Source organism: Phyllobates terribilis, unplaced genomic scaffold, assembly GCF_046119375.1.
Source record: "Phyllobates terribilis strain yellow unplaced genomic scaffold, ASM4611937v1 Scaffold_4__5_contigs__length_816908805, whole genome shotgun sequence".
Classification (NCBI taxonomy): domain Eukaryota; kingdom Metazoa; phylum Chordata; class Amphibia; order Anura; family Dendrobatidae; genus Phyllobates; species Phyllobates terribilis.
In genome coordinates, this window is record NW_027362764.1 from 799,874,377 (window position 1) to 799,889,079 (window position 14,703).

Here is a 14,703-nt window from a genome sequence, read left to right on the forward strand (position 1 = left end):
GATGTCACCTCTGATCTCTAGTGATGGATAGGTGGCATTCTCAGTGATGTCACCTCTGATCTCTAGTGATGGATAGGAGGCATTCTCAGTGATGTCACCGCTGATCTCTAGTGATGGATAGGAGGCATTCTCAGTGATGTCACCGCTGATCTCTGGTGATGGATAGGAGGCATTCTCAGTGATGTCACCGCTGATCTCTAGTGATGGATAGGCGGCATTCTCAGTGATGTCACCGCTGATCTCTGGTGATGGATAGGCGGCATTCTCAGTGATGTCACCGCTGATCTCTGGTGATGGATAGGAGGCATTCTCAGTGATGTCACCGCTGATCTCTGGTGATGAATAGGCGGCATTCTCAGTGATGTCACCGCTGATCTCTAGTGATGGATAGGCGGCATTCTCAGTGATGTCACCGCTGATCTCTGGTGATGGATAGGCGGCATTCTCAGTGATGTCACCGCTGATCTCTGGTGATGGATAGGAGGCATTCTCAGTGATGTCACCGCTGATCTCTAGTGATGGATAGGCGGCATTCTCAGTGATGTCACCGCTGATCTCTGGTGATGGATAGGAGGCATTCTCAGTGATGTCACCGCTGATCTCTGGTGATGGATAGGAGGCATTCTCAGTTATGTCACCGCTGATCTCTAGTGATGGATAGGCGGCATTCTCAGTGATGTCACCTCTGATCTCTGGTGATGGATAGGAGGCATTCTCAGTGATGTCACCGCTGATCTCTAGTGATGGATAGGAGGCATTCTCAGTGATGTCACCGCTGATCTCTAGTGATGGATAGGAGGCATTCTCAGTGATGTCACCGCTGATCTCTGGTGATGGATAGGTGGCATTCTCAGTGATGTCACCTCTGATCTCTGGTGATGGATAGGAGGCATTCTCAGTGATGTCACCGCTGATCTCTAGTGATGGATAGGAGGCATTCTCAGTGATGTCACCGCTGATCTCTGGTGATGGATAGGCGGCATTCTCAGTGATGTCACCTCTGATCTCTAGTGATGGATAGGAGGCATTCTCAGTGATGTCACCGCTGATCTCTAGTGATGGATAGGCGGCATTCTCAGTGATGTCACCGCTGATCTCTGGTGATGGATAGGAGGCATTCTCAGTGATGTCACCGCTGATCTCTAGTGATGGATAGGAGGCATTCTCAGTGATGTCACCGCTGATCTCTGGTGATGGATAGGAGGCATTCTCAGTGATGTCACCGCTGATCTCTGGTGATGGATAGGAGGCATTCTCAGTGATGTCACCGCTGATCTCTAGTGATGGATAGGAGGCATTCTCAGTGATGTCACCGCTGATCTCTAGTGATGGATAGGTGGCATTCTCAGTGATGTCACCGCTGATCTCTGGTGATGGATAGGAGGCATTCTCAGTGATGTCACCGCTGATCTCTGGTGATGGATAGGCGGCATTCTCAGTGATGTCACCGCTGATCTCTGGTGATGGATAGGCGGCATTCTCAGTGATGTCACCGCTGATCTCTGGTGATGAATAGGCGGCATTCTCAGTGATTTCACCGCTGTTTCTTCACATCATACACTATCACTCCCACCATGCATATATCAGACACTCAGACCCCATGGAGATAGGAAAGACCCCAAGTCCGACACCTGAGGACCCTGCAGGGGTGTGCTGGATTTGCTAAGTGATTTGGGGGGCTTGGAGGGTGGAGGGCAGGCGTGGCACGCGGGCAGTGGAGGGCAGGCGTGGCACGCGGGCAGTGGAGGGCGGGCGTGGCACGCGGGCAGTGGAGGGCGGGCAGTGGAGGGCGGGCGTGGCACGCGGGCAGTGGAGGGCGGGCGTGGCACGCGGGCAGTGGAGGGCGGGCGTGGCACGCGGGCAGTGGAGGGCGGGCGTGGCACGCGGGCAGTGCCGGGCGGGGTACACACCTCTTCCTCCTCTATCCGAGCAGGCTCAATCAGAAGATTATTCACTTGATCAAACGACACACCCTGTTAGAGCGGCAGACAGACGAGCAGGAGACAGGAGAGAGAGACAGGCATGCGGATTAGTGGAGCAAAATGACCAAAAACACCCGACACCATGAACCCACCTGTAGAGCGGCTCCTCCAGGGCAGACAACAGAGAACAGCAGCACAGAAGCAACACACTGTGACCCCAGCACTGGATTAGCTTAAATTAAAGGGAACCAACACCAAAAACCCATCTGAGAGTCGTCCCGGGGCTCGGGGCAGTGGAGGTGCAAGTCTCCTTTAAGAGCAGACAGGAATAAGAACAAGGAACACATTGTGTCCACAAGCGGCAAACAGGACATCGGTGCTGGTGGGGCAACGTGGAGGAGATGACGGGCGGTGGTACACGACAGCAGAGAGGTGCAGTCTGGGAGGTGACAGGCAGGGGTACACGACAGCAGAAAGGTGCAGTCTGGCAGGTGACGGGCGGTGGTACACGACAGCAGGGAGGTGCAGTCTGGGAGGTGACAGGCAGGGGTACACGACAGCAGAAAGGTGCAGCCTGGCAGGTGACGGGTGGTGGTACACGACAGCAGGGAGGTGCAGTCTGGCAGGTGACGGGTGGTGGTACACGACAGCAGGGAGGTGCAGTCTGGCAGGTGACGGGCGGTGGTACACGACAGCAGGGAGGTGCAGTCTGGCAGGTGACGGGCGGTGGTACACGACAGCAGGGAGGTGCAGTCTGGCAGGTGACGGGCGGTGGTACACGACAGCAGGGAGGTGCAGTCTGGCAGGTGACGGGCGGTGGTACACGACAGCAGGGAGGTGCAGTCTGGCAGGTGACAGGCGGTGGTACACAACAGCAGAGAGGTGCAGTCTGGGAGGTGACATGCAGGGGTACACGACAGCAGGGAGGTGCAGTCCGGCAGGTGACTGGCGGTGGTACACGACAGCAGAGAGGTGCAGTCTGGGAGGTGACTGGCGGTGGTACACGACAGCAGGGAAGTGCAGTCTGGCAGGTGACGGGCGGTGGTACACGACAGCAGGGAGGTGCAGTCTGGCAGGTGACGGGCGGTGGTACACGACAGCAGGGAGGTGGTCTGGCAGGTGACGGGCGGTGGTACACGACAGCAGGGAGGTGCAGTCTAGGAGATGACGGGCGGTGGTACACGACAGCAGGGAGACGACAGCAGGGAGGTGCAGTCTGGCAGGTGACGGGCGGTGGTACACGACAGCAGGGAGGTGGTCTGGCAGGTGACGGGCGGTGGTACACGACAGCAGGGAGGTGGTCTGGCAGGTGACTGGCGGTGGTACACGACAGCAGGGAGGTGCAGTCTAGGAGATGACGGGCGGTGGTACACGACAGCAGGGAGACGACAGCAGGGAGGTGCAGTCTGGCAGGTGACGGGCGGTGGTACACGACAGCAGTGAGGTGCAGTCTGGCAGGTGACAGGTGGTGGTACACGACAGCAGGGAGGTGCAGTCTGGCAGGTGACGGGTGGTGGTACACGACAGCAGGGAGGTGCAGTCTGGCAGGTGACGGGTGGTGGTACACGACAGCAGGGAGGTGCAGTCTAGCAGGTGACGGGCGGTGGTACACGACAGCAAGGAGGTGCAGTCTGGGAGATGACAGGCGGTGGTACACGACAGCAGGGAGGTGCAGTCTGGGAGGTGAGGGGCGGTGGTACACGACAGCAGGGAGGTGCAGTCTGGGAGGTGAGGGGCGGTGGTACACGACAGCAGGGAGGTGCAGTCTGGGAGGTGACTGGCGGTGGTACACGACAGCAGGGAGGTGCAATCTGGCAGGTGACTGGCGGTGGTACACGACAGCAGGGAGGTGCAGTCTGGCAGGTGACGGGTGGTGGTACACGACAGCAGGGAGGTGCAGTCTGGCAGGTGACGGGCGGTGGTACACGACAGCAGGGAGGTGCAGTCTGGCAGGTGACGGGCGGTGGTACACGACAGCAGGGAGGTGCAGTCTGGCAGGTGACGGGCGGTGGTACACGACAGCAGGGAGGTGCAGTCTGGCAGGTGACGGGCGGTGGTACACGACAGCAGGGAGGTGCAGTCTGGCAGGTGACAGGCGGTGGTACACAACAGCAGAGAGGTGCAGTCTGGGAGGTGACAGGCAGGGGTACACGACAGCAGGGAGGTGCAGTCCGGCAGGTGACTGGCGGTGGTACACGACAGCAGAGAGGTGCAGTCTGGGAGGTGACTGGCGGTGGTACACGACAGCAGGGAAGTGCAGTCTGGCAGGTGACGGGCGGTGGTACACGACAGCAGGGAGGTGCAGTCTGGCAGGTGACGGGCGGTGGTACACGACAGCAGGGAGGTGGTCTGGCAGGTGACGGGCGGTGGTACACGACAGCAGGGAGGTGCAGTCTAGGAGATGACGGGCGGTGGTACACGACAGCAGGGAGACGACAGCAGGGAGGTGCAGTCTGGCAGGTGACGGGCGGTGGTACACGACAGCAGGGAGGTGGTCTGGCAGGTGACGGGCGGTGGTACACGACAGCAGGGAGGTGGTCTGGCAGGTGACTGGCGGTGGTACACGACAGCAGGGAGGTGCAGTCTAGGAGATGACGGGCGGTGGTACACGACAGCAGGGAGACGACAGCAGGGAGGTGCAGTCTGGCAGGTGACGGGCGGTGGTACACGACAGCAGTGAGGTGCAGTCTGGCAGGTGACAGGTGGTGGTACACGACAGCAGGGAGGTGCAGTCTGGCAGGTGACGGGTGGTGGTACACGACAGCAGGGAGGTGCAGTCTGGCAGGTGACGGGTGGTGGTACACGACAGCAGGGAGGTGCAGTCTAGCAGGTGACGGGCGGTGGTACACGACAGCAAGGAGGTGCAGTCTGGGAGATGACAGGCGGTGGTACACGACAGCAGGGAGGTGCAGTCTGGGAGGTGAGGGGCGGTGGTACACGACAGCAGGGAGGTGCAGTCTGGGAGGTGAGGGGCGGTGGTACACGACAGCAGGGAGGTGCAGTCTGGGAGGTGACTGGCGGTGGTACACGACAGCAGGGAGGTGCAATCTGGCAGGTGACTGGCGGTGGTACACGACAGCAGGGAAGTGCAGTCTGGCAGGTGACTGGCGGTGGTACACGACAGCAGGGAAGTGCAGTCTGGCAGGTGACTGGCGGTGGTACACGACAGCAGAGAGGTGCAGTCTGGGAGGTGACAGGCTGTGGTACACGACAGCAGAGAGGTGCGGTCCTGGAGGTGACGGGTGGTGGTACACAACAGCAGAGAGGTGCGGTCTGGGAGGTGACGGGCGGTGGTACACAACAGCAGAGAGGTGCGGTCCTGGAGGTGACGGGTGGTGGTACACGACAGCAGAGAGGTGCGGTCTGGGAGGTGACGGGCGGTGGTACACGACAGCAGAGAGGTGCAGTATGGGAGGGGACAGGCGGTGGCACATGACGTATTCTGATGTGTGAACAGGCCATTAAACACCGCTTGGTAAATGATTAGGGCATTTCCTGCCGCCGCCAGGTGTAGACCCTTGTCTGAGCGTCACCACCTCTCCACGTCTTTTCTTGTGGTGGGCTGAGGCTTCAGGGACCAGTTATAGACAGGGGGCGGGGGATTTAAGTCTTGGAAAGTGCAGAAAGCACTGACTTATGTGGCAATGGTGTAGTGATGCAGGTGGGGTGGCATGTTGTGTCTGGGGCTCCTGCTATCCCCTGTACCTTGACGTTCTGCTGGGAGCTGTGGTGCCTCTCCTCCCTGCTCTCCTCTGGGGGCCAGTCCTCCACCTCGTCCTTCTCTTGCTGCGAGCACCTGAAGAAGCCTCTGTGGTCGCCATCCTCGTCAAGGGAAAGGGGGCTCTGTCCCTGGAGAAGTGCCACCACCGCCTCAGTATTGGGCAGCTTGGTGATCTTAGAGTGCTTCTTATAATGGGGGGTGTCCTTGCGGATCAGACGTTTCTTCCCTGGAGACCCCCGGTCCTCGTCGAAGTCATCATCTTCATCGTCACAATGTACTAAAGTCTCCTCAGCAAAGTGCACGGAGTGCTGCGGGGGAGAGGTGAAAGCGATGAGCGTGCAGAAGCCCCGGCCTCCTCGCGCCATCCTCTAGATCAGTGTTTCTCAACTCCAGTCCTCAGGACCCCCCAACAGATCAGGTTTTCAGGATCTCCTTAGTATTGAAGAGGTGAGGGAATCTGTGGCATTTTTTGGTGCCTTGATAATTCCATCACCTGTGCAATAGTAAGGAGATCCTGAAAACACGATCTGTTGGGGGGTCCTGAGGACTGGAGTTGAGAAACACTGCTCTAGATCTACACTACCTCCACGTATTCCACCTCCATCTCATCTGCCGGCGTCTCGTCTTCCTCTTCCTCCGGCTGGTGCTGCTCCGGGGGATGGTCCTCCTGGTATCCGGCAGACACGGTGCTGCCGCTGCGCTGCGAGTCGCCGCTCTGACTGGAGACTCCACTCAGACGCTTATCCTACAGCGCGAAACCACATATCTCACTCGCATCATGAACAAATGGAGGCGCCCCCAAGAGCGGAGCCCCCCAGGAACGGTCAGAGGGCGGCTCACCTCATCGCTGGGAGACGTGGTGTCCGCTCTGGCAATGTAGCCCTCATTGCGCCGCTCCTCGATTCCCCTCTTCATCACCTTCAGTTCGCAGGGGTGCGGCGTCGCTCTCCTCTGCAGACCCTGAGAAACCCAAGAGGAAGACCAGAGTAAACGGGCCGAGCAACGGGGCCCCGAGGCTGCAGAGCATCTCACTAGCTCTTACCCGCCGCTCTGCAGCAGCCTCATCATCCTCCTCCTCGGGTTTCAGCTCCTCCTGGAACTGAATGACACTGATGCGATTCAGGTTCCCGTCAATCCAGCTGTCATCTATACTGTTCTGCAGAACCGGACTCTCTGCGAACACAAGAGCAGAGCTAAAAACTCGGCCGGACGGAGGCGGGCTCGAGGGCGGCCGGCGAGGCGGGCGCGTGGGAGGTGGTGGCAATGGACAGGTGGGGGTCTCTGTACCGATGCTCGGGGACGGCTGCTGGGGCAGGAGGTAGCAGGTTAACACTTTGGATCCCGTCTTCTCATCGTCTTCCGTCTGAAATTTGAGCATCGGCTGCGACTGGTTCTCCGCCAACCACAGCGCCTTCAGGTTGAGGTTCGTCAGAGCGAAGGGCAAATTCAGCAGCCTGAGGGGGACACAAGAGGGGGATAGAAAAAACGGAGCCCCCCACTTATAACAGAGGGAGAAGTGCAGAAGATGCGAAGACCACCCACAATCGAGTGACACCCCGCAGCTGCCCATGTCCAATCACACCCCCGTATCCAGTGACCTCTACCCCTTACAGCCCACCCTCCTATCTCCCATGACCCCCCACCACAAACTTTTAGGCCTCATTTATGAAGATCTTTTATCCATAGCGACCAATCAGAGTGCAGCTTTCAGTTTCACACAGCAGAATAAGAAATGAAAGCTGTGCTGTGATTGGTTGCCATGGGTCGCTCTGGTGGATGAGGCCCAGTCTACCACGCACCTGTTGCCGGCCACGTCCAGCACGTGCAGCTCGGTGGCGCTGGCGAGCTCCGGCGGGAGGGCGCTCAGCTGATTATCGCGCAGACACAGCATGTTCAGGCTGGAGCAGCCGCCGATCTCCCCGGGCAGAGACGACAGCCGGTTGCGATCCACATTCAGGTTGGTCAATTTTGTGAGGTTTCCAATGGACTTCGGGAGATGCTGGAAGGAAAAAGCAGCCGACAACCGGACTGTAAATCAGGTGTGAGGTTGTCAGCCAAGCCCCATTACTGACGCCCCGCCTGTGTACGCGCGTGGGGTAGTCGGCCCCCCGGCACGCACCGTCAGCAGGTTCTCGGTCAGGATGATCTCGCTCAGGTTCTCGCAGTCCCCGATGGCCTCCGTGATCTGCAGCAGTCGGTTCTGGTCGATCTTCAGGATGGAGAGCTGCTTGAGCTGACCTGCAGAGGACAACAGAGGTGAGGCGGCGGACAGAGGAGAGACGAGGGCTCCTCGCAGGCCACTGACCGATGCCCGCCGGTATACTGCCCAGCTGGTTCTGAGAGAGCAGCAGGTCCGTCAGGGAGATGAGGCCGCTGATCTCCGCAGGAAGCTGCTCCAACTTATTCTCCGACACATCCAGACAAACCAAACGCCGGAGATTCCCCAGTTCCTGCAACACAGACACGAACCGCATCAATGACTGTGCCACGCAGCACATATATGGAGCGGCCGTCGTCGCCGCTGCCGCCACCACCTGTACCGCCAGAGAGGCGGCCGTCGTCGCCACCGCCACCACCACCTGAGCCGCCAGAGAGGCAGCCGTCGTCGCCACCGCCACCACCACCTGATCCGCCAGAGAGGCGGCCGTAGTCGCCACCGCCACCTGAGCCGCCAGAGAGGCGGCCGTCGTCGCCGCCACGCAGCACACATGTGGAGCGGCCGTCGTCGCCGCTGCCGCCACCACCTGAACCGCCAGAGAGGCGGCCTTCGTCATCGCCACCACCTGAGCCGCCAGAGAGGCGGCCGTCGTCGCCGCCACCACCTGAGCCGCCAGAGAGGCGGCCTTCGTCGCCGCCACCTAAGAAGCCAGAGAGGCGGCCTTCGTCGCCGCCAGAGAGGCGGCCTTCGTCGCCGCCGCCGCCACCACCACCTGAGCCGCCAGAGAGGCAGCCGTCGCCGCCGCCACGCAGCACACATATGCGGAGAGGCCGTCGCCACCGCCAGCAGAGAGGCCGTCGCCACCGCCACCTGAGCCGCTGGAGGAGAAGCCACTGCCAGCATCTGAGCCACAAGAGGAAAATCCGCTGCCAAGACTACAGGCTCCACAAGAGCGACCAGCACCTCCAAACCTACCACACGTGCTACAAGAGAAGCCACCACCATCTATGCCAGCTTCACTGCCACCAGCCACCATACAACTGTATCCACCCGTCCGGTAATGGACATGACCCTGGAATACTGACCGGAGGTAATGCAGACAACTGGTTTCTGTCCAGCCACAACTCCCTCAGGTTGGGCAGCGCCCCGAGCGTGTCCGGCTACAAAGGGAGAACAAGGACAACGATTTGTTCATGGGGAATATGAGCGGCCACGTACCCAGCAATGAATCAGAACCTTACCAGAACCTGCAGATCATTGCTCCCCAGGTCCAAATGTTCCAACTTAACCAGGAATGATAGAGATCTGGAAGAAAAATGTACAGCCGAAACTGGGACACGTGCCACAGGCTATGGGCCAGCAACATACAGTGGATAAAAAAAAGTCTACACACCACTGATGTACAGGCTTTAGTCATATAACTAATCCGACCAAGAGGAATCATCTCAGGACTTCTACCCCCTTTAATGTTGCCCATAATTTGTACAAATCCAGTGAGGAACAATATATTAAAATCTTTTCGGGAGGAAACAGACAAATAAAAATTACAATAATGGTTGCAGAAGTGAGTACACCCTCTTATAATCAGGGCTGTGGTTGTGCTCGCATCCCTCCATGTTACAGAGTAGTCATCGCTCGGCCGCCGTCACTTACAGCGATTCTGATTAACCCCAGAGGAAGTGCCGCTGCTCTAGGAGGATTTTCCAGACATTTTCTGGTTTGTAAACAGCTGACAACACAGCAAAGGATCTGAGTGCGGAAAGTTATCAGTCAGGGGAAGGGACAAAACATTTCCCAGGCATCAGATCCGTCATTGACACTGTGAAGACATCACTGAGAAGAAGCTGAAATCAGGAACAACAGCGACATTACCGAGAACTGGATGTCCCTAAAAATTTATAAAAAGACGAGAAAAAAAATTGTCCCTGGAGGCCAACGACAACATTGAAGGAGCTGCAGGGATTTCTGGCCAGTCCTGGCTGTGACCTGCATGTGACCACAATCTCCTGTATTCCTCATATCTTTGGCCTGTGGGGGAGGGGAGAAGACCAAAGCTTTTTCTTACATATAAAACCTCCAGGCCCCTCAATGTTCTACCAAAACCTCCATCACGTCGGCCAGAAGCAGGAAACGTGTTCTGTCTAATGAGAACGAGGGGGAACTCTGCGGCCATAATCCCAGAAGGTGTAAAGCCGACACCAGTCATCACCAGAAGATCACCATCCTCACAGTGAGGCATGGTGGGGGCAGCATTTTTGCCCCAGGGCTGGTTTTCAACAGCTGGAACTTTAGCCAAGGAGGAGGGGATTGTAGACAGAACAAATAGACAATTTTACATCAGACCCTTCCGGCCTCTGCTGAAAATGAGGAGGAATTTCACCGTTCAGCAGACAGTGACCCTAAGCGTTCTCCAAATCACAAAAAGAATCGCTTCATGAGGAGAAGATGGAAGTTCTGGAATGGCCGAGCCCAGACCTGAACCTAAGGGGCAATCTGTGGTGACCTGAAGAGGGCGCTGTACACAGGAGCTGCCCTCCGCAATCTGACAGATGTGGAGCTGCTGCAAGGAGGAGCGGGCAAAGATCGCCAATTCTAGATGACCCGCGCTGATAGACCCCGACCCAGAAAGACTGAACGCTGCCAGAAATACACAGGGACTGCAACAAAGTATCAGTGTAAGGGCGTGCAGATTTATGCAACCGCATTATTATACGGCTTTATTTCTCTTTTTCCACCCGAGGAGATTTCAGACTCTTTCTCACTGGATTTGTGCAGATTATGGCGACATTAATGGGGGAGAAAGTTCTGAAATGATTCTTCTACGTGACACAAACCTGGACTTTTATAAGGGGCGTGTAGACTTCTAAATCCACTATCTAGAAGAGCAGAGACTGGCTCACGTGGCACGGGCACTGGGGCGATTTCTGCCAGCAATGCTCTGACCTCGATGAGCACCGGCAGACGCTGACCCGGCGGCACGCAGCTCGGATGGGTGGTCCGCATAGTATACAGGAGCATGTGTGCCCTGAGGGAGTCATGGGGGCACAGCTCACAATATCAGGACCCCCCCGGTGTATACTCACGTAGGCACAGATTTCAGGAGGTTTTCTCGCAATTCCAAAGTCACTAAGTTCGCCAAACTAAAAACAAAGAATAATTCCATGAAATGGACACGAACGTGAACTCGGCAGCAAAATCCAAAAATATGGGGTGTACGAGGCCGGGAGAGCGGCCGGAGCACTCACTTGCCGATATCATTGGGCAGCGACTGCAGGGACACGTCATTCAGTGCCAGGTGCGCCAGGCTGCGGAGCTGGGTAAATCCATCGGGCAGCCTGCAGGAGAGTGCAAAACCAACATCAATTACATCTGCAGGCACCCGAAGACCCTCAGACTGAACGTAGACCACAATGCAGATCAGGGGGCCGCAAGGTGCCGGCACAAGAGAAGGGGGTCCCCTCTGCCTTCTGCTCATTATTCCTGCAGTACACCACACTGACCACATGGTGGCGATAGTCAAATATATCCAGCATGGCTCAGGGAGGTGCGCAATGTACATGCGGAGGGTCTCTATGCCCACACACCAGCCACGGGTCAGGGGGTCTCTCAACACACTTAATAAGGGGGTCTCGTGATGGATCTTGTGCCTCTTCTCACCGTCACTGAATGGGGACGTTTCTCTTACAGTCTGTAACTAGACGCCTGCAGCCCTAATCACACAGCTGGGGGTTGGTTCCAATGTATCAGCACAGTTATCGCTCATCAGACCGGAGACCGGGACAGGAGACGTCTGCTGCTGCGTTCAGCTCACAGAGCATGGTCTGCAGAGACACAGGGTAACAAACCCTCAGCTGTGCGAGCAGAACCAGGGCAGAGACACAGGGTAACAAACCCTCAGCTCTGTGAGCAGAACAAGGGCAGAGACACAGGGTAACAAACCCTCAGCTCTGTGAGCAGAACAAGGGCAGAGACACAGGGTAACAAACCCTCAGCTCTGTGAGCAGAACCAGGGCAGAGACACAGGGTAACAAATCCTCAGCTGTGTGAGCAGATCAAGGACAGAGACACAGGGTAACAAACCCTCAGCTGTGCGAGCAGAACAAGGGCAGAGACACAGGGTAACAAACCCTCAGCTGTGTGAGCAGATCAAGGACAGAGACACAGGGTAACAAACCCTCAGCTGTGCGAGCAGATCAAGGACAGAGACACAGGGTAACAAACCCTCAGCTGTGCGAGCAGATCAAGGACAGAGACACAGGGTAACAAATCCTCAGCTGTGTGAGCAGATCAAGGACAGAGACACAGGGTAACAAACCCTCAGCTGTGCGAGCAGATCAAGGACAGAGACACAGGGTAACAAACCCTCAGCTGTGCGAGCAGAACAAGGGCAGAGACACAGGGTAACAAACCCTCAGCTGTGTGAGCAGAACCAGGGCAGAGACACAGGGTAACAAACCCTCAGCTGTGTGAGCAGAACCAGGGCAGAGACACAGGGTAACAAACCCTCAGCTGTGCGAGCAGAACAAGGGCAGAGACACAGGGTAACAAACCCTCAGCTGTGCGAGCAGAACAAGGGCAGAGACACAGGGTAACAAACCCTCAGCTGTGTGAGCAGAACCAGGGCAGAGACACAGGGTAACAAACCCTCAGCTGTGCGAGCAGAACAAGGGCAGAGACACAGGGTAACAAACCCTCAGCTGTGCGAGCAGAACAAGGGCAGAGACACAGGGTAACAAACCCTCAGCTGTGCGAGCAGAACCAGGGCAGAGACACAGGGTAACAAACCCTCAGCTCTGTGAGCAGAACAAGGGCAGAGACACAGGGTAACAAACCCTCAGCTCTGTGAGCAGAACAAGGGCAGAGACACAGGGTAACAAACCCTCAGCTCTGTGAGCAGAACCAGGGCAGAGACACAGGGTAACAAATCCTCAGCTGTGTGAGCAGATCAAGGACAGAGACACAGGGTAACAAACCCTCAGCTGTGCGAGCAGAACAAGGGCAGAGACACAGGGTAACAAACCCTCAGCTGTGTGAGCAGAACCAGGGCAGAGACACAGGGTAACAAACCCTCAGCTGTGTGAGCAGAACCAGGGCAGAGACACAGGGTAACAAACCCTCAGCTGTGCGAGCAGAACAAGGGCAGAGACACAGGGTAACAAACCCTCAGCTGTGTGAGCAGAACCAGGGCAGAGACACAGGGTAACAAACCCTCAGCTGTGTGAGCAGAACCAGGGCAGAGACACAGGGTAACAAACCCTCAGCTGTGCGAGCAGAACAAGGGCAGAGACACAGGGTAACAAACCCTCAGCTGTGTGAGCAGAACAAGGACAGAGACACAGGGTAACAAACCCTCAGCTGTGGGGGCAGAACCAGGGCAGAGACACAGGGTAACAAACCCTCAGCTGTGCGAGCAGAACAAGGGCAGAGACACAGGGTAACAAACCCTCAGCTGTGCGAGCAGAACAAGGGCAGAGACACAGGGTAACAAACCCTCAGCTGTGCGAGCAGAACCAGGGCAGAGACACAGGGTAACAAACCCTCAGCTGTGCCAGCAGAACAAGGACAGAGACACAGGGTAACAAACCCTCAGCTGTGCGAGCAGAACCAGGGCAGAGACACAGGGTAACAAACCCCCAGCTGTGCGAGCAGAACAAGGACAGAGACACAGGGTAACAAACCCTCAGCTGTGCGAGCAGAACAAGGGCAGAGACACAGGGTAACAAACCCTCAGCTGTGCGAGCAGAACAAGGGCAGAGACACAGGGTAACAAACCCTCAGCTGTGCGAGCAGAACAAGGGCAGAGACACAGGGTAACAAACCCTCAGCTGTGTGAGCAGAACAAGGGCAGAGACACAGGGTAACAAACCCTCAGCTGTGGGGGCAGAACCAGGGCAGAGACACAGGGTAACAAACCCTCAGCTGTGCCAGCAGAACCAGGGCAGAGACACAGGGTAACAAACCCTCAGCTGTGCCAGCAGAACCAGGGCAGAGACACAGGGTAACAAACCCTCAGCTCTGTGAGCAGAACAAGGGCAGAGACACAGGGTAACAAATCCTCAGCTGTGTGAGCAGAACAAGGACAGAGACACAGGGTAACAAACCCTCAGCTGTGGGGGCAGAACAAGGGCAGAGACACAGGGTAACAAACTCTCAGCTGTGCGAGCAGAACAAGGGCAGAGACACAGGGTAACAAACCCTCAGCTGTGCGAGCAGAACCAGGGCAGAGACACAGGGTAACAAACCCTCAGCTGTGCGAGCAGAACCAGGGCAGAGACACAGGGTAACAAACCCTCAGCTGTGCGAGCAGAACCAGGGCAGAGACACAGGGTAACAAACCCTCAGCTGTGCCAGCAGAACCAGGGCAGAGACACAGGGTAACAAACCCTCAGCTGTGCGAGCAGAACCAGGGCAGAGACACAGGGTAACAAACCCTCAGCTGTGCGAGCAGAACAAGGGCAGAGACACAGGGTAACAAACCCTCAGCTGTGCGAGCAGGACAAGGGCAGAGACACAGGGTAACAAACCCTCAGCTGTGCGAGCAGAACAAGGGCAGAGACACAGGGTAACAAACCCTCAGCTGTGGGGGCAGAACCAGGGCAGAGACACAGGGTAACAAACCCTCAGCTGTGCGAGCAGAACAAGGGCAGAGACACAGGGTAACAAACCCTCAGCTGTGCCAGCAGAACCAGGGCAGAGACACAGGGTAACAAACCCTCAGCTGTGCCAGCAGAACCAGGGCAGAGACACAGGGTAACAAACCCTCAGCTGTGGGGGCAGAACCAGGGCAGAGACACAGGGTAACAAACCCTCAGCTGTACGAGCAGAACAAGGGCAGAGACACAGGGTAACAAACCCTCAGCTGTGCGAGCAGAACCAGGGCAGAGAGACAGGGTAACAAACCC

General features: G+C 57.0%; 1 protein-coding gene across 30 annotated transcripts in view; it reads right to left on the bottom strand.

Moving 5' to 3' along the window:
* The window catches only part of SCRIB (scribble planar cell polarity protein), a 185,625-nt gene that overhangs the window by 150,221 nt on the left and 20,701 nt on the right, over window positions 1-14,703 (bottom strand). For 28 of the 30 annotated variants that reach the window (XR_012320202.1, XR_012320197.1, XR_012320195.1 and 25 more), the window contains exons 4-16: window positions 11,047-11,136; window positions 10,885-10,941; window positions 9,043-9,106; window positions 8,887-8,961; window positions 7,949-8,093; window positions 7,763-7,881; window positions 7,443-7,642; window positions 6,931-7,097; window positions 6,686-6,816; window positions 6,484-6,603; window positions 6,227-6,388; window positions 5,628-5,951; window positions 1,911-1,973 (exon numbers count right to left, since the gene is read on the bottom strand). Coding sequence is in view for 20 of the 30 variants with exons in the window: in XM_073680016.1 (XP_073536117.1) it covers window positions 1,911-1,973; window positions 5,628-5,951; window positions 6,227-6,388; window positions 6,484-6,603; window positions 6,686-6,816; window positions 6,931-7,097; window positions 7,443-7,642; window positions 7,763-7,881; window positions 7,949-8,093; window positions 8,887-8,961; window positions 9,043-9,106; window positions 10,885-10,941; window positions 11,047-11,136 (1,717 nt within the window). In the remaining 10 variants the exon portion in view is untranslated. The remainder of the gene's footprint in view (window positions 1-1,910; window positions 1,974-5,627; window positions 5,952-6,226; window positions 6,389-6,483; window positions 6,604-6,685; window positions 6,817-6,930; window positions 7,098-7,442; window positions 7,643-7,762; window positions 7,882-7,948; window positions 8,094-8,886; window positions 8,962-9,042; window positions 9,107-10,884; window positions 10,942-11,046; window positions 11,137-14,703) is intronic. The other 2 variants (XM_073680023.1, XM_073680018.1) reach the window with 1 other exon arrangement.